At 41.3% G+C, this 25,420-nt stretch overlaps 2 protein-coding genes across 2 annotated transcripts in view; one reads left to right on the top strand and one right to left on the bottom strand.

Moving 5' to 3' along the window:
- The window catches only part of timp3.S (TIMP metallopeptidase inhibitor 3 S homeolog), a 36,067-nt gene extending 13,573 nt beyond the window's left edge, over nt 1-22,494 (top strand). Inside the window, exons 2-5 of the mRNA XM_018254790.2 lie at nt 11,035-11,117; nt 17,102-17,213; nt 18,440-18,561; nt 19,953-22,494. Of these exons, the coding sequence (XP_018110279.1) occupies nt 11,035-11,117; nt 17,102-17,213; nt 18,440-18,561; nt 19,953-20,150 (515 nt within the window). The 3' untranslated portion in view covers nt 20,151-22,494. The remainder of the gene's footprint in view (nt 1-11,034; nt 11,118-17,101; nt 17,214-18,439; nt 18,562-19,952) is intronic.
- The window catches only part of LOC108712250 (synapsin-3), a 145,749-nt gene that overhangs the window by 52,381 nt on the left and 67,948 nt on the right, over nt 1-25,420 (bottom strand). The window lies entirely within an intron of this gene.

Raw genomic sequence — 25,420 nt, 5'->3', positions numbered from 1 at the left:
AAAGCACAACTGAATTTGGCGATAATAAGACCCTGTTGGGTGAAGTTTATTTAAATGAAACAGAAATGTATTTCATTGTGTGCCGTAGACTCCACAGCCTTTTGTTATGTCATGTAGCATACCTCCCAAAAAGGGACATAAAGATTTGCTGCACGGCAGTTGTTTGACCACGCCCATTTTGTGGCCACACCCCCTAATTACCATGTTCATTTGGTAGGTTATGAAAGTTTGAAGACATTTCTGTGGTTTCTATGTGTTATTACATTTTTGCCCTTTAAGATGCAAGTCCTCGTTTCCCCAAGAGACCTGATTATCTTAAATTGTTACCATTGTTTCTTTGCTTATCTTAAATTGTTACAAAAGTATCCAAGTGCAGCTGCCACTTAAGACCCCATAAACAGGCTGATAAAAGCCGCCGACAGACCGAGTAGGCAGCTTATTGGCCCGTGTGTGGGGCCATCCAATGGGCTTCCTCGATCGTTATCTGTCCGAAAGTTGGGCAGATCTCGATCAGGCAGGTTAAAAAATCCCACATCTGTGCGTTTATGCGGTCCCGCGATCCGCCCACCCATATCGGATGCATTTTGATCCGATCGTTGGGCCCTAGGGCTCACGATCGGATAAGCCTGATATCGCCCACTTCAATGTGGGCATATCGGGGAGATATCGGCGAATCTCTACGTCTATGGCCACCTTTACTCTGGGCTCTCTGCCAAAAGCCAATTAAGTTTTAGAAACCTTGTATCTTTTTCTGGCTGTCCAGTGCAGGAGATCAAAGAGAAAGTCGGGACATTCCAGTAATAATCCGGGATTGCGGGTAGAGCTGTCAGTTTTAAAGGAGAAGCAATCCCAGGCACAATAACAGATACAAAATATCTACAGGGGACCCTGGAGTATAAAGCGTCCAATTTTCTGGGTTAAAACCCGGAAATTCAGCTGATAAAGGCTGCATTTTGCTGCTTCCCTCTTAACTGGGTTCTCACCTTGCTCATCGGTTCCAGGGTGGTGGCCCCTTGCGAGTGATTTGCTAAACATCTTAAGAATGAGCTGCTTGTTCAAGGGCAGGAATGTGCAGTCCATGCTCGATAAGGAATTCTGAGAAGCCGCACTGGGAATCCGTTTAGGGCCCACTCATCGCAGGAATCCCACCCACACTTGAAGGAGGCTCCCTCACTGGGACCTGTTGGTTTAACCTTAGTAAAAAGGGGTCACTTCCAGACCTCCAGCATATTCTATAGCCGCCCTCCCTTCTTCCGGAACTTTGCTCAAGTTCAATTTGCCGCATTAACCCTTTATTTCCATCTAGGCTGCCATGCAGATGTTACGCCAGCTTGATTTGCACTTACAAGAATATTAATAGGCCTGAATAGAAAGATGAGTAATAAAAAGTGGCAATAACAATACATTTGTTGCCTAGCAAAGAAATTTGTTTTTTAGATGGGGTCAGTGACCCCCATTTCAAAGCTAGCAATAATCAGGAGAAGAAGGCAAATAATTAAATAACTTTAAAAAAGAAAATGAAGGCCAATGGAAAAGGTGCTTAGAAGCAGCCATTCTATAACATACTAAAAGTTAACGTAAAGGTGAACCACCCCTTTAAGGCTAGTGTACGGGGCGACATTTACGTCAATGGGACCCCTGGTGCTTTGGGGTAGTGCATATAAACTGGAAGAAATGGACTTGGAGATCTAGGCCATGTGTGAATTTTCGGACCCCAATCTTTGGGTGCAGAATTTAAAAAATGACGTTAAATTATGGATTATGGCATATCAGTGCAGCAGTCTGTACAGGGGAATACCTATGTTGTAATAGTGTTATGGGATCTCTCTGTACAGACTATGCGCAAACTTAGGGGACTGTTCCTGCTGAATTGTGCTTAGTACAGGGAATACCTATGCTGCCATAGTTTTATGGGATCTCTCTGTACAGACTATGAGCAAACTTAGGGACTGTTCCTGCTGAATTGTGCTTAGTACAGGGAATACCTATGCTGCCATAGTTTTATGGGATCTCTCTGTACAGACTATGAGCAAACTTAGGGACTGTTCCTGCTGAATTGTGCTTAGTACAGGGGAATACCTATGCTGCCATAGTTTTATGGGATCTCTCTGTACAGACTATGAGCAAACTTAGGGACTGTTCCTGCTGAATTGTGCTTAGTACAGGGGAATACCTATGCTGCCATAGTTTTATGGGGATCTCTCTGTACAGACTATGAGCAAACTTAGGGACTGTTCCTGCTGAATTGCTGCTTAGTACAGGGGAATACCTATGCTGCCATAGTTTTATGGGATCTCTCTGTACAGACTATGAGCAAACTTAGGGACTGTTCCTGCTGAATTGTGCTTAGTACAGGGGAATACCTATGCTGCCATAGTTTTATGGGATCTCTCTGTACAGACTATGAGCAAACTTAGGGACTGTTCCTGCTGAATTGTGCTTAGTACAGGGGAATACCTATGCTGCCATAGTTTTATGGGATCTCTCTGTACAGACTATGAGCAAACTTAGGGACTGTTCCTGCTGAATTGTGCTTAGTACAGGGGAATACCTATGCTGCCATAGTTTTATGGGATCTCTCTGTACAGACTATGAGCAAACTTAGGGACTGTTCCTGCTGAATTGTGCTTAGTACAGGGGAATACCTATGCTGCCATAGTTTTATGGGATCTCTCTGTACAGACTATGAGCAAACTTAGGGGGCTGTTCCTGCTGAATTGTGCTTAGTACAGGGCATACCTATGCTGCCATAGTTTAATGGGATCTCTCTGTACAGACTATGAGCAAACGTAGGGGACTGTTCCTGCTGAATTGTGCTTAGTACAGGGGAATACCTATGCTGCCATAGTTTTATGGGATCTCTCTGTACAGACTATGAGCAAACTTAGGGACTGTTCCTGCTGAATTGTGCTTAGTACAGGGGAATACCTATGCTGCCATAGTTTTATGGGATCTCTCTGTACAGACTATGAGCAAACTTAGGGACTGTTCCTGCTGAATTGTGCTTAGTACAGGGGAATACCTATGCTGCCATAGTTTTATGGGATCTCTCTGTACAGACTATGAGCAAACTTAGGGACTGTTCCTGCTGAATTGTGCTTAGTACAGGGGAATACCTATGCTGCCATAGTTTTATGGGATCTCTCTGTACAGACTATGAGCAAACTTAGGGACTGTTCCTGCTGAATTGTGCTTAGTACAGGGGAATACCTATGCTGCCATAGTTTTATGGGATCTCTCTGTACAGACTATGAGCAAACTTAGGGACTGTTCCTGCTGAATTGTGCTTAGTACAGGGGAATACCTATGCTGCCATAGTTTTATGGGATCTCTCTGTACAGACTATGAGCAAACTTAGGGACTGTTCCTGCTGAATTGTGCTTAGTACAGGGGAATACCTATGCTGCCATAGTTTTATGGGATCTCTCTGTACAGACTATGAGCAAACTTAGGGGGCTGTTCCTGCTGAATTGTGCTTAGTACAGGGCATACCTATGCTGCCATAGTTTAATGGGATCTCTCTGTACAGACTATGAGCAAACGTAGGGGACTGTTCCTGTTGAATTGTGCTTAGTACTGGGAATACCTATGCTGCCTTAGTTTTATGGGATCTCTCTGTAGAGACTATGAGCAAACTTAGGGGACTGTTCCTGCTGAATTGTGCTTAGTACAGGGAATTCCTATGCTGCCATAGTTTTATGGGATCTCTCTGTACAGACTATGAGCAAACTTAGGGGACCGTTCCTGCTGAATTGTGCTTAGTACAGGGAATACCTATGCTGCCATAGTTTTATGGGATCTCTCTGTACAGACTATGAGCAAACTTAGGGGACCGTTCCTGCTGAATTGTGCTTAGTACAGGGGAATACTTATGCTGCCATAGTTTTATGGTATCCCATGTACCACAGATTGTTCCAATTTTATTCTTTCCTTCTCTCCTTCTGCTGCTCAGTGAGTGATGAACTGACAAAATGCTGTTGTTTTTACATCTCCCCAGAGGTTCGTTATACAATACACCGTAGGGGAGAATCTAATCTAAAAACGTTGCCTCTCCTCTCACAGAAGGGATATTTATTATGTAAAACTTCCTGCTGTTTTTATTGGCTATTTTTATGCTGCTTGTGTAACTTGCACACCATCTGCACGTGGCCTTTAATCTTTGTGTTCAGCTGCGTCGGGTGCAATTATGGATCCCCTCCAAAGGAAAACATACATCAACATTTGGAAGTGGTTGTTCAGGCAGCGGAAACAAGGCCATCGGATTTATTTTATACAGAGAATATTCCCACACATATCAATGGCCAGGCCCTTCCTTGAGTATCTCTGTAATTACAATGCTGCAAATAGAGAGGACTTCCCTGGGCTATGCAAATAACAGAGCCCTGTAGTTGTAGATAGAAAGATTTGAGCCAAGATGGAGAAACTAGTGGCAAGATAGATACAGTAGGGTTACATAGACAGTAGGGGAAGATACAAGGGGTTATTGGGGCAAGATGGAGACAGTGGGGAGAGTAGGGGGATATATAAGATGCTAGATAGTAGAGCAATATTGTGGCAGTAGAGGGAAATAAAAGAAGAAGGACACAAGGATGAGATACAACATGGCTTTAGTATGACAGGATATAGAAAGTAGGGGAAGATACAAGATAGGGAACAGTAGGGGCATATTCAAGATTGCTGACAGTAGGAGAAGATACAAGATAGTTTCAGTAGGACGTGAAGTATATAGTAGGGTGAGATATAAGATGTTGGACAGTGGGGGAATATGTTGAAAGTTGGGGAAGAAACAAGATGGTTACAGTAGAGAAAGATACAAGATATGGGACAGTAGAAGCATACTCAAGGCTGGTGACAATAGAGGAAGATACAAGATGGTTTCAACAGGAAAGGATTTATACAATAGGAGAAGATACAAGATGGTGACAGTAGGGAATGATACAAGATGAGGGACAGTAGAAGCATGCTCAAGACTGGTGACTATACAAGAAGATACAAGATGGTTTCAGTTGGACAGGATGTAGATAGTAGAATGAGATACAAGATGTTGGACATTGGAGGAATACGTTGATAGAAGGAGGAGATACAAGATGGTTTTAGTAGGACCTAAAAAAGATAGTATGGTGAGATACAAGATGTTGGGACAGTGGGGGAATATGTTGAAAGTGGGGGAAGATACAAGATGGTGACAGTAGTGAATGATACAGGACGAGGGACAGTAGAAGCATGCTCACGACTGATGGCAATAAAAGAAGATACAAGATGGTTTCAATTGGACAGGAGGTAGACAGTAGCAGAAGATAAAAGATGGTAGACAGTAGGGTAAGATACAAGATGGGGGTCAGTGGGGGAATACATAGACAGTTGAGGAAGATACAATATTAGGAAACAGATGGTAACAGTAAAAGATACAAGATGGTGCTGAGATATTGTTTTATACTACTGACCAACTTCTTGCCCTTCATTTGTTGTATTTGTGCAGAGAACTAGTATTGCTCATCTACAGCTAAGGGACCACAGGTCATTCAGCCCTACTTTGTATAAATGAGGGCCCCTCACAGCGTCTGTCTTGCCCAAGGCTGTGGCAACCTAAAGAAAGCCCTGTGCCCAGTATGATATCAATCATTCAACAAAGTGGAGTTTTTGGCTACAACATGCCTGTAATACAGGAGGCTTTCCTGCCCTTTAACTTGGTCTTAACCTCCGCTACTGTGTGATTGGGCCGGGATTGGATAGTGCGACCTGTCAGGGGAAGCCGCCAGAATATCATTTTCCAGGAAAAACTTTGCTCGGGCTATTGTGGGAAAGTGCCACTTCCGAAAGACCCTGGTCTGAAAGCTTTTGGGTATTTGACACCTATCTGATCATCCTGTTGGTCTGCCTATTGGAGAGAGCTATGCTTTGAACTCCCAGCCCCTTGGCTCCAGCTCATGACAGTAGCCCCAGCATTCAGCTTCCAGAGACCCAAGAATAGCCCAGCCTTACATCACTTCAGCCCCTCTTGTTTGTTTGCTTTCACGTGTCCCATGGCTTCCTGAGAAATGCATGACCTATGACTATACCTATCCTGTAGGATTAAATGGAAAATGCACTGTATGGATAGGAAGGGATGTTTCCCTTTACATAGACAGTATATCTTATAGTATAGCTGATTGTGTGCATATATTAAATATCATGGCAGTTCCAACCTCTATGTAAGGCCTGACTATAAAACCACATATTAAAACATCCATATTACTTAAGGAACACCCCCCAGGCATCTGTACAGGTTTTACTGCAGAATCCCGACCTTCCCAGCCTTCCAGTGTCCTGGAAAAACTCTTATTTACACCAGTTCCTATTGACTCCGGATCTGCCCCTTCTCTCTCCTCTCTTCTGGGACTTGGAACCATTCTGCAGCTTAGGTTTCTGTTCTGTCATTCCATGGATACCGGAGGGATCTAACTTTCCTAGATTGAGGTGGGGAGCCTGTGATGGGTGTGTGCTAACTGGGGGATTAGGAGAGGCCACGCTACAGCGAGCTCATAAGGGGACACAAGTAGTAGATGCCAAGTTTAGGTTGGAAATAAAAACTTGCACTCCCTTATCCAGGCTTTTAGTAAAAATACAAATTACATTTCCAACAGTTGTCAGAGGCTGCTGGAAGTTGTAGTTCAATACAAAGGGGAAAATACAGAAGGTCAAGCCATGAGTTGTTTTTTTTCCCATAAATTATAACCCACAATGCTGTAGTTTGGTCTAGCCAGTAGAAGGTTTTAAGGGTCTCACAAGCTGTAGGTTGGTCTAGCCATTAGAAGGTTCTAATATTCTCACAGGCTGTAGGTTGGTCTATCCATTAGAAGGTTCTAATATTCTCACAGGCTGTAGGTTGGTCTATCCATTAGAAGGTTCTAATATTCTCACAGGCTGTAGGTTGGTCTATCCATTAGAAGATTCTAATATTCTCACAGGCTGTAGGTTGGTCTATCCATTAGAAGGTTCTAATATTCTCACAGGCTGTAGGTTGGTCTATCCATTAGAAGGTTCTAATATTCTCACAGGCTGTAGGTTGGTCTATCCATTAGAAGGTTCTAATATTCTCACAGGCTGTAGGTTGGTCTAGCTATTAGAAGGTTCTAAGGTTCTTAGTGGCTATAGGTTAGTCTATAAATATAGCAAAAATTGCACACATGTGCTAGACTAATTGTTTTGGATGTAGAATGCTCTAGTCATTATAAGGTTCTCACAGGCTTTAGATTGGTCTAGCCATTAGAAGGCTCTAAGATTCTCACAGGCTGTAGATTGGTCTAGCCATAAGAAGGTTCTTATGTTTTCAATGGCTACATGTTGGTCTAGCCATTAGAAGCATTTAAGGTTCTCATTGACTACAGATTGGTCTAGCCATTAGAAGGTTCTAAGGTTCTCATTGACTCCAGCCATAAGATGAACTCTAGCTGTGCTTGTAGGTTGGTCTCTTCATGAGCAGGTTCTTACTGGCTACAGATCCCTCTAGCCCTGCCAATTTTGTAACTGGCTAGGACAGCCTGTAGCCAATGAGTTGTTTCTACATTGACATCAACACACACAACCTAAAGACCTTTAAAAGTTCACCTGAGGATTTTAGTTATTTTTTTATTAAATATGGTGCGTATGCAGAAGCTGGCCCAGGGATATAGCTAAGCAAAGAATCCTGTCTCTGTGAGCTATTAATGTAAATGTCTCAGGAACTGAAACAGATGTAAGGCGTTTCCCTTACAGGACTCAATCCATGCTAAAATCACAGATTTCAGCACAAGAACTTGCACACAAACTATCTTTAAATATACATTTTTGGTTTAAAAAATGTTGGGATTTTTGGTACGTGCACTTCTCAGCTGTACTGTGAGTCTAATGTTGGAAATTCCCTATCCTATTACTGTGACTTTGACACAATGGTCTTTATTGGCCAAGCTCTTTCTGGACAATGTAACTCAAGAGTTGGCCGTATTTTTCTCAGTAGGTATAAAGGCTCAATTTACTAACCTAGCTATAATGCAAGTTATTGAGTCGCTATGTTTGCCACAAAAGCAACCAATGTACCTAGTGATTATCTTGGGGATCACCAAAATCTTGAGTCATTGCCTGGTTGAATGTTACACGTTGTGGCCAGTAACATATTGATAAATATATAAATCTCCCCCAACTGGTCTTCAGGCTGAACCCCCTTAGCTTATAAGAAGGTTACAGATCCCTTAAACTCCTCTAGGGCCGAAGACCCACATTTAGTGATCCTTTGCCCTAACAGATAAGCCCTACATTACTAGGTAACAGGGAGAAGATATTTTTAGAGACTCTGATAACTTGCCTTCCAGAAATAAAACAATTTTTTATCAATCCAAGCCTGTCCGGAGCCAGAGAGAGAGACAGAAAGCAGCCGGAAAAGATCTTTCCAAGAAATATCATTTGTTTCAATACACACGTGTAGAGCTGAATTGTCAGATATAAGTATAGAAACAATAGAATTCTACCTGTATCTGATTCAGCACTAACAAAGGCCAATGTTCGGGTACCTTCAAAGGCGCCCAATCAAAGATTTCCACCTGGGCTGACCAATATCCAAATCTTCTGCCGATATCAGTCAGCTCTTTTCCCACTATACACGCACCGACTATCTTACGGAAATTTATTTTGTACGATATTATCGGTGCGTCTATTGCCACCTTAACAATGGCCGATCCAAATTTTCCAGCCAACCCGATCCACAAGCTGACCGATATCCAAGTCTTCTGCTGATATTGGTCGGCTCGTCTCCTACCAGACATATTATCGGTGCATCTGTGGCCACCTTTACCTTGGTGGATCGGATGGATTTTACAGCCAATGGAAGACTTCAAAATCACCAAATCAAAATCATATTTTTTAAAGGCTAAAATACTCAACATATATTTATATATTAGACATGGTTCGTGTGAGCGTTGAAAAAACAAGGGGTAAATGGCAGGCTTTGTCTGCTCCTCAGAGATGCATTCCTACTCCCAGAGGCCTTGGCACCAGTTATAGATGAAGCTGCCAGATCCTTCACTCCTGCTCTACAGCTCTGCCGGGCAGCACAAAGCACAACATTTATTTGTCATGCAATGAGATCCCACCTGTCAGCCAGCAGATACCTAAGGATCATGGGAGTTGTGTTTAGAGATGGGGAACACAATGAGCCCCATAGTACAAGGGTCCTTCAAATGATTTTGCCATTGATATTAACCAATCAGTGGTTTGAATCATACCCGAAAATAAGTCTCTATGTCTCCCAGCCCTTCATTATCCCAAATCCTGGCCGCCCAGGTAACATTTCCGAAGCTCTCGTTTGCTGATTACATTATGAAAGTCCATGGAAAATATGTTGAGTTGCTTTGCAGGACGAATCCCAAACTGGCAGAGTTTATACAAAGAGCCATTTATTAGCGTCGAGACCAGAACGCCTGCTCTTGGCTCCCGGTAGGGTTCCTACGGAGGCTGAAGCTTAGTGACTTTTCTGATAAACATCCTGTATTCCCAAGCAACTTTCCAATGCTCATTAATTACAGATCTGGCTGGTTTATATTCTCTGCACTGCTGGTTCTGACTCCTGAAACCATGTCACAGAAGCCAGCCAATTAAAGGATAAGTAAACCTTTAAAACAAGTGAAATATGTTAAATTGATGAGAGTGCTATTCTAAGCTCTTTTGTCATTTCTATTCATTTTTTATTTTCTTTTTATTCCAAGATATTAAGGGATACATGTGCTGTTAATATGAATGAATTTTGTTCCAACAGCGCCACCTGCTGGTCAGTTTCTGACCAGTCTGACCACCAAGTAGTCAAGGAAGTTGTCAGGAGAAAGAAAGAGGCTGCTCTGATGTTCTTCTGGTTAGGAAAGATGTGAGAAAGGTTTCTAATTGTTTTCCTAAGCAGAAGAACATCAGAGCAGCCTCTTTCTTTCTCCTGACAACTTCCTTGACTACTTGGTGGTCAGACTGGTCAGAAACTGACCAGCAGGTGGCGCTGAGAAAATGGGCAGGAGGCGGGACAGATGATGTAAAAGCACGGGTCGTGACATCTGGGGGCAGAACGCATGATTTCAGGGACAGGACTGATCAGTGGTGATCAGTGATTGGCTGACCAGTCTGACCACCAAATAGTCATGGAAGTAGTCATGGGAAAGAAAGAGGCTGATATTCTTCTGCATAGGAAAACAGTTAGAAATCTTTCTCGCATCTTTCCTAAGCAGAAGAACATCAGAGCAGCCTCTTTCTTTCTCCTGACAACTTCCTTGACTACTTGGTGGTCAGACTGGTCAGAAACTGACCAGCAGGTGGCGCTGTTGGAACATAATTCATTCATATTAACAGCACATGTATCCCTTAATATCTTGGAATAAAAAGAAAATAAATAATGAATGTAAATGACAAAAGTGCTTAGAATAACACTCTCATCAATTTTACATTCACTTGATCTGAAGGGGAGCTGACGTCCGCTACATTGTTTCAAGAGTCAGAACTTTTCCTTTAAAAAGCTGAGTTTTATTTATTTATTTTTTTATTATTATGGTGGCATGGCTGCCAGGAGCTTGGTTTATAACAAACACTTTCCACTCTCAGTCTGAGTTATGTCATCCTCCAAGCACCTTGTCTGAATTCCTGTCTAAAAATGACTTTTTCCAAATAAATCATCGCTCCGAGGAACTAAAAGTCTCCGCTAAGTGCATTCCCACATCTCCCTGGGTCGGGCCTCTCTTGTAGGGTTATTAGTCATGAGCTGCGGTTTTAGTGGAGAAATTCTACTACTAAATGTGTCTTGAAAATGGTTTTATTAATCATTCAACCACAGTGACCAAAAATAAATGAGTTGATATTAAAACTGACAAACCGATTGCTCGCCCAGGGTTTTTTTTGGAGCCGAGTCCTGTGCTCTGCTGCTTTCAGCCATCATTCATCTGCTTTATGTGTATGTTTGAAGGGGAATTCTGGATGTTGTAGTTCAACAAGATCACCAACAGCGATTTTGGAACAGGCACATAACTGTGTGTTTTGTTTCTTCCCCAGTGATCCGGGCCAAGGTGGTGGGTAAAAAGCTGATGAAGGACGGTCCCTTTGGAACCATGCGATACACCGTCAAGCAGATGAAGGTGAGTAACATGACCCAGTCTGTGGGTTTGCGGGTTTTTAAGTAATTTCGTTATCAAAGCAGCTCTCCTGTTCTTGCAAACTACAATACCCAGCATGCTCAGGCGGCCACTGATATAAAGATATTTATTATGGGTAAAAACCATACCCACTAAAAACCGTACCCACTCCCACAACCTTATGCCAGGGCCAGAAACAGGGGTAGGGTACAGAGGAACCTGTCAAGGACACAACCATTTTGGAAAAGGTGAAAGGGGGGCACAATTCGCAGGTTGACAAACTCCTACTTTGTACAGGTATGGGACGGGATAACAGATCTTTCCTTAATACTTTAAAGTAGAACTAAAGCCTAACTAAAGAAGTAGGTAGAAATGTTGTATATGATGTTTTGTGCTTCTGTACCAGCCCAAGGCAACCACAGCCCTTTAGCAGTAAATATCTCCAAAGATGCCCCAGTAGCTCCCCATCTTCTTTTCTGCTGATTCACTGATTCACATGCTCTGTGCTGCTGTCACTTACTGAGCTTAGGGATCCACTCACAATATACAGTACACATAGAATAGAAATGTCACAATATAAGGCTGATTAGTCATTAATACACACAATTACTACATGGCAGCACAGATACCAGTGCAATTAGCATCAGAATTGAATGATCAGCAAACCTGTAGCATCAGCTTATATTACAGCCAGGGAAGCTCATTTTCTGCTGGATAATTAGTGACGAGCCCTAAGCTTAGCTTCTCAACAGCCAATCAGAGCCCACTGAGCATGTGAGTGTCACAGACACTTTCCAAGATGGTGACCCCCTGTGACAAGTTTGAAGTCCTGGATCATTGCTGCTATTGACAAGCTCAAACTTTAGCCTCGTGCAATAAATTCACTATAGAAAATATGGCATTTTTAGCCTCATTAATTTTTAGGGTTTAGCTCTCCTTTAAGTCTACTAGAAATTCATATAAACATTAAATAAAGCCAATAGGCTGGTTTTGCCTCCAATAAGGATTAATTAGATCTTAGTTGGGATCAAGTAGAAGGTGCTGTTTTATTATTACAGAGCAAAAAAGAAATCATTTTAAGCATTTGAATTATTTGAATACAATGGAGTCTACGGGAGAGGGCCTTTCTGTAATTTGGAGCTTTCTGGATAATGGGTTTGTGGATAACGGATCCCATACCTGTTTATCTTTTAAGCTTTTCTACATTGCCCAGGCTACCCCTTTCTCTGTCCCCCTATCCCTGCTCTTTCTCATATTTCTCCTTCCGTCGCCCCCTCGCTGTACCATCTTGGACCGGCTACATTATTAAACATATGAACTCACCAACCTCACCCCTTTAATTCTCCCTCCAGGGCTTGTGGTGTACTGGTTAGGGCTACTCCCAGCTCCTAGATTTTTTTTAAAAAAAATTCCAGTGACATTTCCTTCTTTTATCTCCTATTTATTTATGGCTCATAAATTAATTTTACAAACTGCAATGATAGAGTCCCCTCCTTCCCCCTGGAGACTGCTCCTCCGAGCAGCAAAATTTGTCCTGCCAACATCAACCCCCCTAGAGAACAAATAATTGTAGAGTTCTCTGGAATCCACAAATACTTCACAAATCTTCAGTTCGACCCTTCGGTGGCCGCATCGGGCTGGACTCAGTGGGAAATTGTTCAGTTAAATATAAATTAGTCTCCGTATCTTGATGGAAATTATAACTTGGTTACACTTAGCTCCGGTGTGAAAGTGCCTTTGTCTGAACATTCCCAGGTCTGGTGGAACTTCTAATGGCCAGAGATATTTTGTAACATAAAGGGCAACTGAAAGGGTTTCCACTAGACTTTCATCTGCTAAAACTGTTTGTGGTTCTTACAAGAAGCCACTGACATAAAATCAGTAAATTGTTACTTGTTATAAAGCACTTTCTACACTGTCTAACAGCTAATAAATGTCATTTAATAAAGTATAGTCTATGTCTCTGTATGGTCTAGATATGTTTAGTTCAAGCTCTAAATCCTGTGTCTCAGTTATTTAACATATGTACCCAGGGTACAAATAAATACTCACCCCAAATCTCCCCCTAACTGACCTTCAGACTGGGCCCCCTTAGCTCATAACAAGGTTACAGATATATAGAAACATTGGGGTGTCACCCTGCTATAGTTCCAGGGGTACCCAGGGCACAAATAAACACTCACCCCAAATCTCCCCCTAACTGACCTTCAGACTGGGCCCCCTTAGCTCATAACAAGGTTACAGATATATAGAAACATTGGGGTAACAGTCACCCTGCTATAGTTCCAGGGGTACCCAGGGTACAAATAAGCACTCACCCCAAATCTCCCCCTAACTGACCTTCAGACTGGGCCCCCTTAGCTCATAACAAGGTTACAGATATATAGAAACATTGGGGTGTCACCCTGCTATAGTTCCAGGGGTACCCAGGGTACAAATAAACACTCACCCCAAATCTCCCCCTAACTGACCTTCAGACTGGGCCCCCTTAGCTCATAACAAGGTTACAGATATATAGAAACATTGGGGTGTCACCCTGCTATAGTTCCAGGGGTACCCAGGGTACAAATAAACACTCACCACAAATCTCCCCCTAACTGGCCTTCAGACTGGGCCCCCTTAGCTCATAACAAGGTTACAGATATATAGAAACATTGGGGTAACAGTCACCCTGCTATAGTTCCAGGGGTACCCAGGGTACAAATAAGCATTCACCCCAAATCTCCCCCTAACTGACCTTCAGACTGGGCCCCCTTAGCTCATAACAAGGTTACAGATATATAGAAACATTGGGGTAACAGTCACCCTGCTATAGTCACCCCTATGTATTGTGGAAAGACCCACAAGCAGTCTGTGGAATATGTATGAGATATACAGAGTTAAAATTCTGGCCGTCACCCCCCGAGTCACAAGGTTCGCTCATTCCTTCACCAAGAAATTAAAAGTTATGCTCTGGCACAAATTCTTCAAACCTGCAACTTATTAAGGCAATAAAACTACAGGGAAAAACAAGCCGACCACATGTCCTGCGAATAACAATGGCGTTATTTAAGCGCAGATCCGAGAGAGAGGCTTGTGGGGCTTCTGCTGCTGGGGTTGAGATTTGAGTCGATGTGGGATTAGCAAACGGGAGGATAATAATGGATTCAATTAAGTTGTGGGCTGGTAATGTCTCAGGGCAGAGCTTTCCCAGGAAATAAAATGATATATATTATATAGAAGACTAGCAGTGGCAATGTACAGTATATAGGATTCCAACTACAGACCCTTTGTTTAGATGAGGGTGGAACAAGATATACTGGGTAGGTTTAAGTGAATGCAGAAGAGACATGGCACCGGATAAATATGGCAATTGTTGGTACATCAGAGGCAGGATCATGTGTAAGAAAACCCTTTATTTATGGGGCTATAGGAATTTAGCTGTTTTTATCTGAATATAAGATCCTCCATGTTTACTTGCTTGGCAATACAGGGGTGAAATCACTCCTTTGGCAGATTGGGAAGCCGAGCCTTTCCCTCCCCTCTGTCCTGCTTGTGTGTAAATAAAAATATCATTCCGGCTGATAGAGCTATTTGCTCTCTGTCTCTGCGCAATTCAGATTTCTTATCCCATATACACTGGGAAAGTAAAGAATAATAGCTGCTAGAGAAATATTAGCAAAAACAAGTAAAGCCGACCCTACCAATGCTGGGGGCCTATCGAGGGCCGAATAAGGCGCTGATAGAAAAGCAAAATATTTTTAGAATTTAGACACAAAAACGCACTACAGATCGTTATATGGAAACCCGTTATCCAGAAAGCTCCAAATTACAGAAAGGCTGTCTCCTATTGACTCCATTTTATCCAAATAAACCAATTTTTTTCTGTAATAATAAAACAGTCGCTTGTACTTGATCCCAACTAAGATATAATTAATCCTTATTGGAGGCAAAACCAGCCTATTGGGTTTATTTAATGTTTATATAATTTTCTAGTAGACTTAAGGTATGAAGATCCAAATTAGGGAAAGATCCATTATCTGGAAAGCCCCAGGTCCCGAGCATTCCAGATAACAGGTCCTATACCTGTATTAAATAACTAAGCATGGCAAAAAAAACACAAAATATTCAGGTATCGGATCAGTTATCCAGAAACCCATTATATAGAAAACTCCAAATTATGGAAAGGTTGTCTCCCATAGATTCCTTTTTATCCAAATAATCCAAATTTTTTAAAATAATTTCCTTTTTCGGTGTAATAATAAAACAGTAGCTTGTACTTGATCCCAACTAAGATATAATTAATCCTTATTGGAGGCAAAACCAGCCTATTGGGTTTATTTAATGTTTATATGATTTTCTAGTAGACTCAGGGGCTGATTCACTAAGGGTCGAATATCGAGGGTTAATTAACCCTCGATATTCGACTAGGAATTGAAATCCTTCGACTTCGAATATCGAAGTCGAAGGATTTAGCGCAAATTCTGCGATCGTACGATCGAAGGATTTTAATCCAACGATCGAAGGAATATCCTTCGATCAAAAAAACTTAGGAAAGCCCATGGGGACCTTCCCCATAGGCTAACATTGACTTCGGTAGCTTTTAGCTGCCGAACTAGGGGGTTGAAGTTTTTTTTAAAGAGACAGTACTTCGACTATCGAATGGTTGAATAGTCGAGCGATTTTTACTTCGAATCCTTCGATTTGAAGGTGTAGTCGTAGTTGAAGGTCGAAGTAGCCTATTCGATGGTCGAAGTAGCCCAAAAAATATTTCGAAATTCAAAGTTTTTTTACTTTGAATCCTTCACTCGAATTTAGTGAATCGGCCCCTCAAGGTATGAAGATCCAAATTACGGAAAGATCCAGTATCTGGAAAGCCCCAGGTCCCGAGCGTTTTGGATAACAGGTCCCATACCTGTACTAGTTTTGCCTTGGGTTGGAGTTGGATCAACAGATATTTCCCAGGTTCCTATTGGGTGTCTGACACTGGCCTGTTCCCAGCTTCGGGGCTATGATTTATTTCCCTTATCAAATACAGATGGCTCTGCGGCTGGACACTGAGATACGAAAATGTTTCATTACTCGCCAATGGTGACTTCAGTCTAAAAGCCTCTGCTGCTTTGATTTTTAAGCATCCAGTGAATTTGGCAGTGGTCAGGTTCTTCCCTTGAGCACCATTGGCATCTACAGCTTCCGCAGATATGGCCTATGGTTAACCATTAAACAGATGCTGTCCATAGGGTGTTAGGTTGAGTTATTCTGTATAGACTTTATATAGAACGTCGCCATCTAGTGGACATAAATAGAAGGCACTGTTTAAAGGAGAACTAAAGCCTAACTAAAGAAGTAGGTAGAAATGTTGTACCAGCCCAAGGCAACCACAGCCCTTTAGCAGTAAAGATCTGTGTCTCCAAAGATGCCCCAGTAGCTCCCCATCTTCTTTTCTGCTGATTCACTGCACATGCTCTGTGCTGCTGTCACTTACTGAGCTTAGGGAGCCACTCACAATATACAGTACACATAGAATAGAAATGTCACAATATAAGGCTGATTAGTAATTAATACACATAATTACTACATGGCAGCACAGAAACCAGTGCAATTAGCATCAGAATTGAATAATCAGCAAACCTGTAGCATCAGCTTATATTACAGCCAGGGAAGCTCATTTTCTGCTGGATAATTAGTGACGAGCCCTAAGCTTAGCTTCTCAACAGCCAATCAGAGCCCACTGAGCATGTGAGTGTCACAGACACTTTCCAAGATGGTGACCCCCTGTGACAAGTTTGAAGTCCTGGATCATTGCTGCTATTGACAAGCTCAAACTTTAGCCTCGTGCAATAAGTTCACTATAGAAAATAGGGCAGTTTTAGCCACTTTCATTTGTAGGGTTTAGTTCTCCATTAATTGCAGTCAAGGTAAATACAAAACAGCAGATGTACTATGAGAGCCAGTATTGAGCCAAACAAGTCGATTGTCTTCAATCTTATCCTTGTCTTTTTCTTCAGATGTACCGTGGCTTCAACAAAATGCCCCAAGTCCAGTACATCTACACCGAGGCCTCGGAGAGCCTGTGTGGCGTGAAACTGGAGGTCAACAAATATCAGTATCTGATAACTGGTGAGTTTTTGCTTTGTGTATCCAACTATTCAAGTTGGCCGAGGTAGAGCCAAGTAGTCTCACTATTAAGATATTCCTTGGGGGCTAAACCAGCATCAAGACAAGACATTTCCCTCTGCCATCCCAATTGTATAATATATTTTTGCACGCTCTATAATAACAAATACAATCTATTCGTATCTATACGTTCCAGGGCAAGAGGACAGTTTTGGCCCTTTGCAGCCTCCATATAACAATCCCATCCTACAATACCACAATTAGCATAACTGCTTGTATCCAGACTCAGTAGAATGAGTGTTTCTTGACTGTGCAACTGTTCCTGTTTTGTGCTAACAAAAATCTTAAAGGGATACTGTCATGGGGAAAAAAATTTTTTTCAAAATGAATCAGTTAATAGTGCTGCTCCAGCAGAATTCTGCACTGAAATCCATTTCTCAAAAGAGCAAACAGATTTTTTTATATTCAGTTTTGAAATCTGACACGGGGCTAGACATATTGTCAATTTCCCAGCTGCCCCAAGTCATGTGACTTGTGCTCTGATAAACTTCAATCACTCTTTACTGCTGTACTGCAAGTTGGAGTGATATCACCCCCTCCCCAGCAGCCAAACAAAAGAACAATGGGAAGGTAACCAGATAGCAGCTCCCTAACACAAGATAACAGCTGCCTGGTAGATCTAAGAACAACACTCAATAGTAAAAACTCATGTCTCACTGAGACACATTCAGTTACATTGAGAAGGAAAAACAGCAGCCTGCCAGAAAGCTTTTCTCTCCTAAAGTGCAGGCACAAGTCACATGACCAGGGGCAGCTGGGAAATTGACAATATGTCTAGCCCCATGTCAGATTTCAAAATTGAATATAAAAAAATCTGTTTGCTCCTTTGAGAAATGGATTTCAGTGCAGAATTCTGCTGGATCATCACTATTAACGGATGTGTTTTGAAAAAAACATGTTTTCCGATGACAGGATCCCTTTAAGTCGGAAGCAACAGGAGACGCAACTGCAAAGACCCCAGAGTGAATTCATTCTTCCAAATAAAAGATTTTTTTGTTTATAGAATACAGTAACGGCAGTCAGTTCTAAAGCAAACACATGAAAACAATTCTCTTTATCGTAATCTCCCCGTGCATCTAAATTGGGCCAACGCCCACAGTCTAAGACAGGTCCTTGTGCCGTAAAAGTTTTATTGGTAATTTGCAGACGTGTTTTATTTCTTTTCTCAGGACGTGTATATGAGGGAAAGGTGTACACCGGGCTGTGTAATTTAATCGAGAGGTGGGAGAAACTGACCTTCGCCCAACGGAAGGGACTGAATCACCGCTATCCTCTTGGTTGCACCTGTAAGGTGAGTCTGGGATTATCTGGGTGTATCCAGCCTACTGCAGAAGCACGTGTACAGTATCTGATCAAAGGATGTATTTATTGCTCTCCGACTACATGGTCTCACCTTGTTCTGCATTGTCTAGCTAAGCTAACACTCTAAAGTACAAACAGGTGGCTTCTATTTCAGCTAGTGTGGTAACTAGATAAGACTGAGGAGATGGGACCAAAGCATTTTCAGAACTGGCTTCTTCTGTTGTTAACACCAATTCCTGGCATTTTGATATTGTGTTATGTCCTTGAGAAACAAGCATTACTGCTAGTTTTGTGGTAGACGAGCTTAGTCTCTGTGCCAATGTTTCAAGACCAAATGTTGATGTTCTTTTCTGGGCCTTTTGTGAGCCTTTTGGACAAGAAAAGCTTCCAAAACAGGGCTTCTTTTGATCTTGGTCTTCAGCTGGCTTCTTCTGCCATTGGTTTTGAGCTGGGCTCCTTCCACCATTGCTCTTGAGTTGGGCTCCTTCCGCTATTGGTTATGAGTTGGGCTCCTTCCACTATTGGTCTTTTGTTGGGCTCCTTCCACCATTGGTCTTGAGTTGGGCTCCTTCCACTATTGGTCTTGATTTGGGCTCCTTCCACTATTGGTCTTGAGTTGGGCTCCTTCCGCTATTGGTCTTGAGTTGGGCTCCTTCCGCTATTGGTCTTGAGTTGGGCTCCTTCCACTATTGGTCTTGAGTTGCTCTCCTTTTGCTATTGGTCTTGAGTTGGGCTCCTTCCACTATTGGTCTTGAATTGTGCTCCTTTCGCTTTTGGTCTTGAGTTGTTCTCCTTCCACTATTGGACTTGAGTTGGGCTCCTTCCACTATTGGTCTTGAGTTGGGCTCCTTCTGCTATTGGTCTTGAGTTGGGCTCCTTCCACTATTGGTCTTGAGTTGTTCTCCTTTTGCTATTGGTCTTGAGTTGGGCTCCTTCCACTATTGGTCTTGAGTTGTTCTCCTTTTGCTATTGGTCTTTGTTGGGCTCCTTCCACTATTGGTCTTGAGCTGTGTTCCCTTTGATCTATTCCTTCCACTCTTGACCTTGACCTAGGCTCCTTCCAGTGCCATAACTTTTGGGGGAGTAGACTGAACCTGCCCTCCCAGTAGGGTCTGCTGGAATCACCACAGCACACTAGAGGGATGCCCAAAGGCAAGACTGTGCACATGGCATGTGTCCCAGCATAGAGATAGAATGGGAGAGGGAACTCAGGTGCAGGTTTCCGCTCTCGGTCTTACACTAAAAACGTTCTGTTCTTGAGCTGGGCTCCTGCTTTCGGAACTGTATGATGTCTCTGGGTGGATATGTTTCAGAATCAAAGATTTGCATCAATGTGTATGATGTCACAATTGACCTTGCTTTGAATACCTTGTTTTACAGATCAAGCCTTGCTACTACCTTCCCTGTTTCATCACTTCCAAGAACGAGTGCCTCTGGACGGACATGCTCTCCAACTTCGGCTACCCTGGCTACCAGTCTAAGAACTACGCCTGCATCAAGCAGAAGGAAGGCTACTGCAGCTGGTACAGAGGATGGGCGCCCCCCGACAAAACCACAATAAACACCACAGATCCCTGAGCCTGACCTCTGCCCGGGCCCAGAAGCTGCAATGGACAGTCGTTTTCTGATCAGATTATAAAGTCAAAGAAATTACGGCTAATTTCTTGCAAAACCTAGCACTTGGAACGCTTCTCATTTGCCATCCTATTGAAAAGCATATTTTTTAATCACTTTTTTTTTTGTTTAAAATCACCCATTTCAGCCAGATGTGAGCAGGATTTTCTTGTAGGGTCTGGTTCAGTTCTGTATTTTTGTATTTCTCTGAATGCTCAGATATTGGGCACCTATCGAATTCTATGCCAGCAACCTTTTGTATATGTTGTTGAGATGCCCTAAAGGGTAGAGGGTTTATGTGGCTGTCGGAGTCTCTGGCGGTGAATTTGCTCTAATTTGCTCATTTCCTTGCAGTTCCAGTTCTCTGCCACAAGAGGTGCTGCTTCACAGTTAGAGAAGGGACCTCTTTAGTATATGAAAGAATGAAAAGTGCATATATAGAGACAAAAAAAAGGTTATATATCCTTAAAAAAATACTTGTGCGCTGAGTCCAACCCTAAATCCTACTTAAAAACCACTATATATGACATTGTGTAGAACTAGACTCAAGAAAGAGAAGCTAAAATATACAAATTATTCCTAAATGATAATGTGAAAATGCTGACGGCTGATGTTGCCCCTCCTCTGTTTGTGGAGGGGCTTTTACTCCATCATGGGCCGATCATTGAATTCATCAGACAATGGTTATTATTTTTGCACTAATGTTTTTAAACAAGACAGGTCTATCACCTCCCTCCCGGCACCGAGTCACTATGTTGCCCCGGGGGTGGTAAATATTTTAAACTTTTCTAATGCCATACAGGTCAGTGGCAAAATATATGACTATTAAAGACCAATTAGGTATTGCCTGGGAAGTGGATGGAATTTTAGATGTAAGTAGCTCCCTCTTGTGGCAAGAGATAGTAACTGAGAGGAATGATCCCCCTCTTGTGGCCTGGAGTGGTAGTGTTAGCTACAGATTCTTATTGTGTATATGGGACATGCCATGTATTTTTGATTGGGGGGGGGTTCTGGAGCTGACACAATTTTGGAAATTTACCAAACTGGTAAACTTCACTGAGAAAGGGTTTTAAATTCATATTGACATGCAGTAACACCTCCAGGCCACTAGAGGCGCTAAGATGAATCTTTATAAAGGGATGTTGTCATCACAAAATTTCCATATTTTATAATCCCATTGTTTTATAGTCGCCTTTAATACACTTTGTATATTTTTTTCATGTCATATATATGGTTTAAAATCCCATGGATCATTTGTTCAGCTTTAAAGGGGAAATACCCCTTTAACTAACCATTTCTATGGGAACCACTTTCCTTTAACTATTGAAGACCTGTCGAGGGAGTCCTAGAGCTGTATTTTGTTGATGGCAATATCCCTTTAAGGCTTGTTCCTGACAGGGGTTGTTCACCTTTAAATGAACTGTTAGTATGCTGTAGAGAGGGATATTCTGAGACCATTTGCAATTGGTTTTCATTTTTTATTATTTGTGGTTTTTCAGCTTTTTATTCAATTTCAGCAGTCTAGTTGCTAGGGTCCAAATTCCCCTAGCAACTATGCATTAATTAGAGTAAGAGACTGGAGGTGTGAATAGACTTGCGTGTATGTGCACGTCCGTGTACTCTCGTTTGTGTGTTTTTCCTAGGGCTCCCAGCCGGCCTGGCCCGGCACTGAGCCTTACAGAGCATTTGTTGTTTTTTAGGTAGGGTCAGTGACCCCCATTTGAAAAGTGGAAAGCGTTAGAAGAAGGCAGATGATTAAAACAAACTATCAAAAATGAAGACCAATTGAAAATTTGCTTAGAATTAGCCATTCTATAATGTACTAAAAGTTACCATAAAGGTGAACCGTTTACGAGCCAGAGGGGTAGAGTGAAGTGGTTATTTGTTAGCAGTAAACTGGATATATTCTAGATACACACGAATGGGTGATGTTTTATATATATATATATATATATATATATATATATATATATATATATATATATATATATATTTTTTTTTTTATTTTTTTTTCTTATTAAAAAAAAATCTAGAACTGGATATATTCTAGATACACACGAATGGGTGATGTGTTTTATATATATATATATATATATATATTTTTTTTTTTTTTTTTTTTTAATTTTTAATTTTTTTTTTCTTATTTATCTTTGAAGAGGAAAAGGTTTAATATATCTTCACTTCATTCCGAGTAGGGAGTAGCTGTTTTGTTCTCTTTATGTTTTTTAATACCGATATTTAGAGGTTTGATACATTATATCGCAGATAAGATTTTATAAATATATATATGTGCTATATTTTGCAGAGAGCATTTGCAGTGTGAACTTTTTTTGCATTACTTTGACATTATGAAGCATCTGGAACCCTGATTGCAGTTCATTAATGATGAGTACAGGTATAGGACCTGTTATCCAGAATGCTCGGGACCTGGGGTTTTCCGGATAAGCGATCTTTCTGCAATTTGGATCTTCATACCTTAAGTCTACTAGAAAATCATATAAACATTAAGAGGCAGATTTATCAAGGGTCGAATTTCGAAGTGTAAAATACTAATCTAATCAAATTAAAATACTTCGAATTCGAATATCGAAGTATTTTTCACCGAATTTGGCCATCGAATGATCGAAGTAAAATCCTTCGATCACACTATTAAATCATTAAAGGATTTTAGCGTACGTTCGAACTATTTTACTTTGATGCGTGAAGACTTAGAAAAATGATCTAGAAGGTCCCCGTAGGCTAACATAGCACTTCGGCAGGTTTAATTTGGCGAAGTATTGAAGTCAAAGTTTTTTTTTAAAGAGACAGTACTTTGATTATCGAATATTCAAATGATTTTTACTTCGAATCGAAGTAAATTCGAAGTCGTAGTATCCTATTCGATGGTCGAAGTATCCAAAAAATTACTTTGAAATTCGAATTTTTTTACTTAGAAAATTCCCTCGAATTCACTTTCGACCCTTGATAAATCTGCCCCTAAATAAAGCCAATAGGCAGGTTTTGCTTCCAATAAGGATTAATTATATCTTAGTTGGGATCAAGTACAAGCGACTGTTTTATTATTATTATTATTACAGAGAAAAAGGAAATCATCTTTACAAACAAGGATACAATGGAGTCTATGGGAGACATAGTAAGTTAGGTTGAAAAAAAGACACAAGTCCATCAAGTTAAACCTTTTAACTCTATTTTAACCTGCCTAACTGCTAGTTGATCCCAAGGAAGGCGAAAAACCCCAGGCCATTCTGTAATTCTGAGCTTTCTGGGTAATGGGTTTCTAGGTAATGGATCCCATACCTGTACAAAGAAGGAATATTCTGGGCATCTCATAAGTTATACCATTGCATATCACCCAGTGATAGTGATGGGTAAATTTATTTGTCTTGCGCGAATTTGCGGCAAATTTCAGCGAATTTTTGGACTCTGGCAACAATTAAAGACGGCCATTGACTTTAATGGGCATCGGAATTGGCACCGGCGTCAAAAACATTTGAGGCCGGCGTCAGAATTCACATTTTGTGAATTTTTGGAAATTCGTGCATTTTTTGGCGAAGCAAAATGGGAGATATTCACCCATCACTACCCGGAGGTCTTGATTTCCACAGCAGGTTCCAATATCATGGAGGGACTGGGATTAGTTTATGCAGATTGGGGGTAAAACTGGGGAGTATCAAGGGCATGGCCTATATTCCCCCCTTTTAAATTCAAATATTGGGAGGTTTATCATCATACTGTTCTACAAATAATTATATGGCAGCTCCCTTACGCTTTCATTGCAATTAGACCTTCAAACACACTTGCTGCCCATGTATATGTAGGATATTAGTAAATGCGCTGCTTAGTGAACATGGCCCTTGACAAACTTACAGGCGGCCATTTATTTCAGCTTCTTTGCCCGACATAATCTCTGGCACCAACACAAAATGATATACAGTATATATATATATGCTGATTTTCTAATTGAAAGCTACAACCCTAAATATTTGGGCTGCCACGTGCTGAAGGGGTTCCCACATCCCATTTCTTTAAAGGAGAAGTAAACCTTTAAAATAATTGAATGTAGAATTGATGAGAGTGCTATTCTAAGCACTTTTGTCGTTTACATTCATTATTTATTTTATTTTTATTCCAAGCTATACATGTGCTGTTAATATGAATTGATTTTGTTCCAACAGCGCCACCTGCTGGTCAGTTTCTGACCAGTCTGACCACCAAGTAGTCAAGGAAGTTGTCAGGAGAAAGAAAGAGGCTGCTCTGATGTTCTTCTGCTTAGGAAAACAATTAGAAACCTTTCTCAAATCTTTCCTAAGCAGAAGAACATCAGAGCAGCCTCTTTCTTTCTCCTGACAACTTCCTTGACTACTTGGTGGTCAGACTGGTCAGAAACTGACCAGCAGGTGGCGCTTTTGGAACAAAATTCATTCATTAAACAGCACATGTATCCCTTAATATCTTGGAATAAAAAGAAAATAAAGAATGAATGTAAATGACAAAAGGGCTTAGATTAGCACTCTCATCAATTTTACATTCACTTATTTTTAAGGTTTACTTATCCTTTAACCCCTTTGTTGCCTGACCTCCGGCTCATGGGGTGTCGGATTTTGTTCTTTGCTCGGGCATCATCTTTTGTTTCAACTCTTGTGGTTTTGTTCAACGGACGGATTCTGTCTGTATCATTTTATACGTGGGTGGGAGGGTGGGTTTCTGGGGCGTTTTGGGGGTTGTGATACATTTTATGCCAATGTTTATTTATACTAAAAAAAAAAAATAAAGATGTATAAACTTGCTGAATAATGATGTTCCTCTTTCCCTGCCTCGTATTTGTCTAACACTTGCTGAAACGCTGGAAAGATTTATATCCGTCAGTGCCATGGATTTAAAAGGGTTGTTCATCTTTAAATTAAGGGGCATATTTATCAAGGGTCGAATTTCGAATTGAAAAAAACTTCGAAATTCAAAAAGACCAAAAGAAATGAAGTCGAAGTTTTTTTTTGAGTCGAATAGGTCTGTTTTCAATTGAATAGGTACGTATTCAGGCGAATTCAAATCGAAGGAATAGCGCATTCGATCGAATTCGATTCAAAGTTTTTCCCCAAAAAAACTTCGATTTTTCCAATTGACTCCAAATAGGTTCCAGGAGGTCCCCCATAGGCTAAAACAGCAATTCGGCAGGTTTTAGATGGGGAATGAAATTTTCTAATTTTTTTTTTCGAATTTGGACTATTCCCTAGTCG

This window comes from Xenopus laevis, chromosome 3S (genome assembly GCF_017654675.1).
Source record: "Xenopus laevis strain J_2021 chromosome 3S, Xenopus_laevis_v10.1, whole genome shotgun sequence".
Classification (NCBI taxonomy): domain Eukaryota; kingdom Metazoa; phylum Chordata; class Amphibia; order Anura; family Pipidae; genus Xenopus; species Xenopus laevis.
Note: the sequence above shows the minus strand (reverse complement) of the source record. Positions and strands in the feature narration are given on the sequence as shown.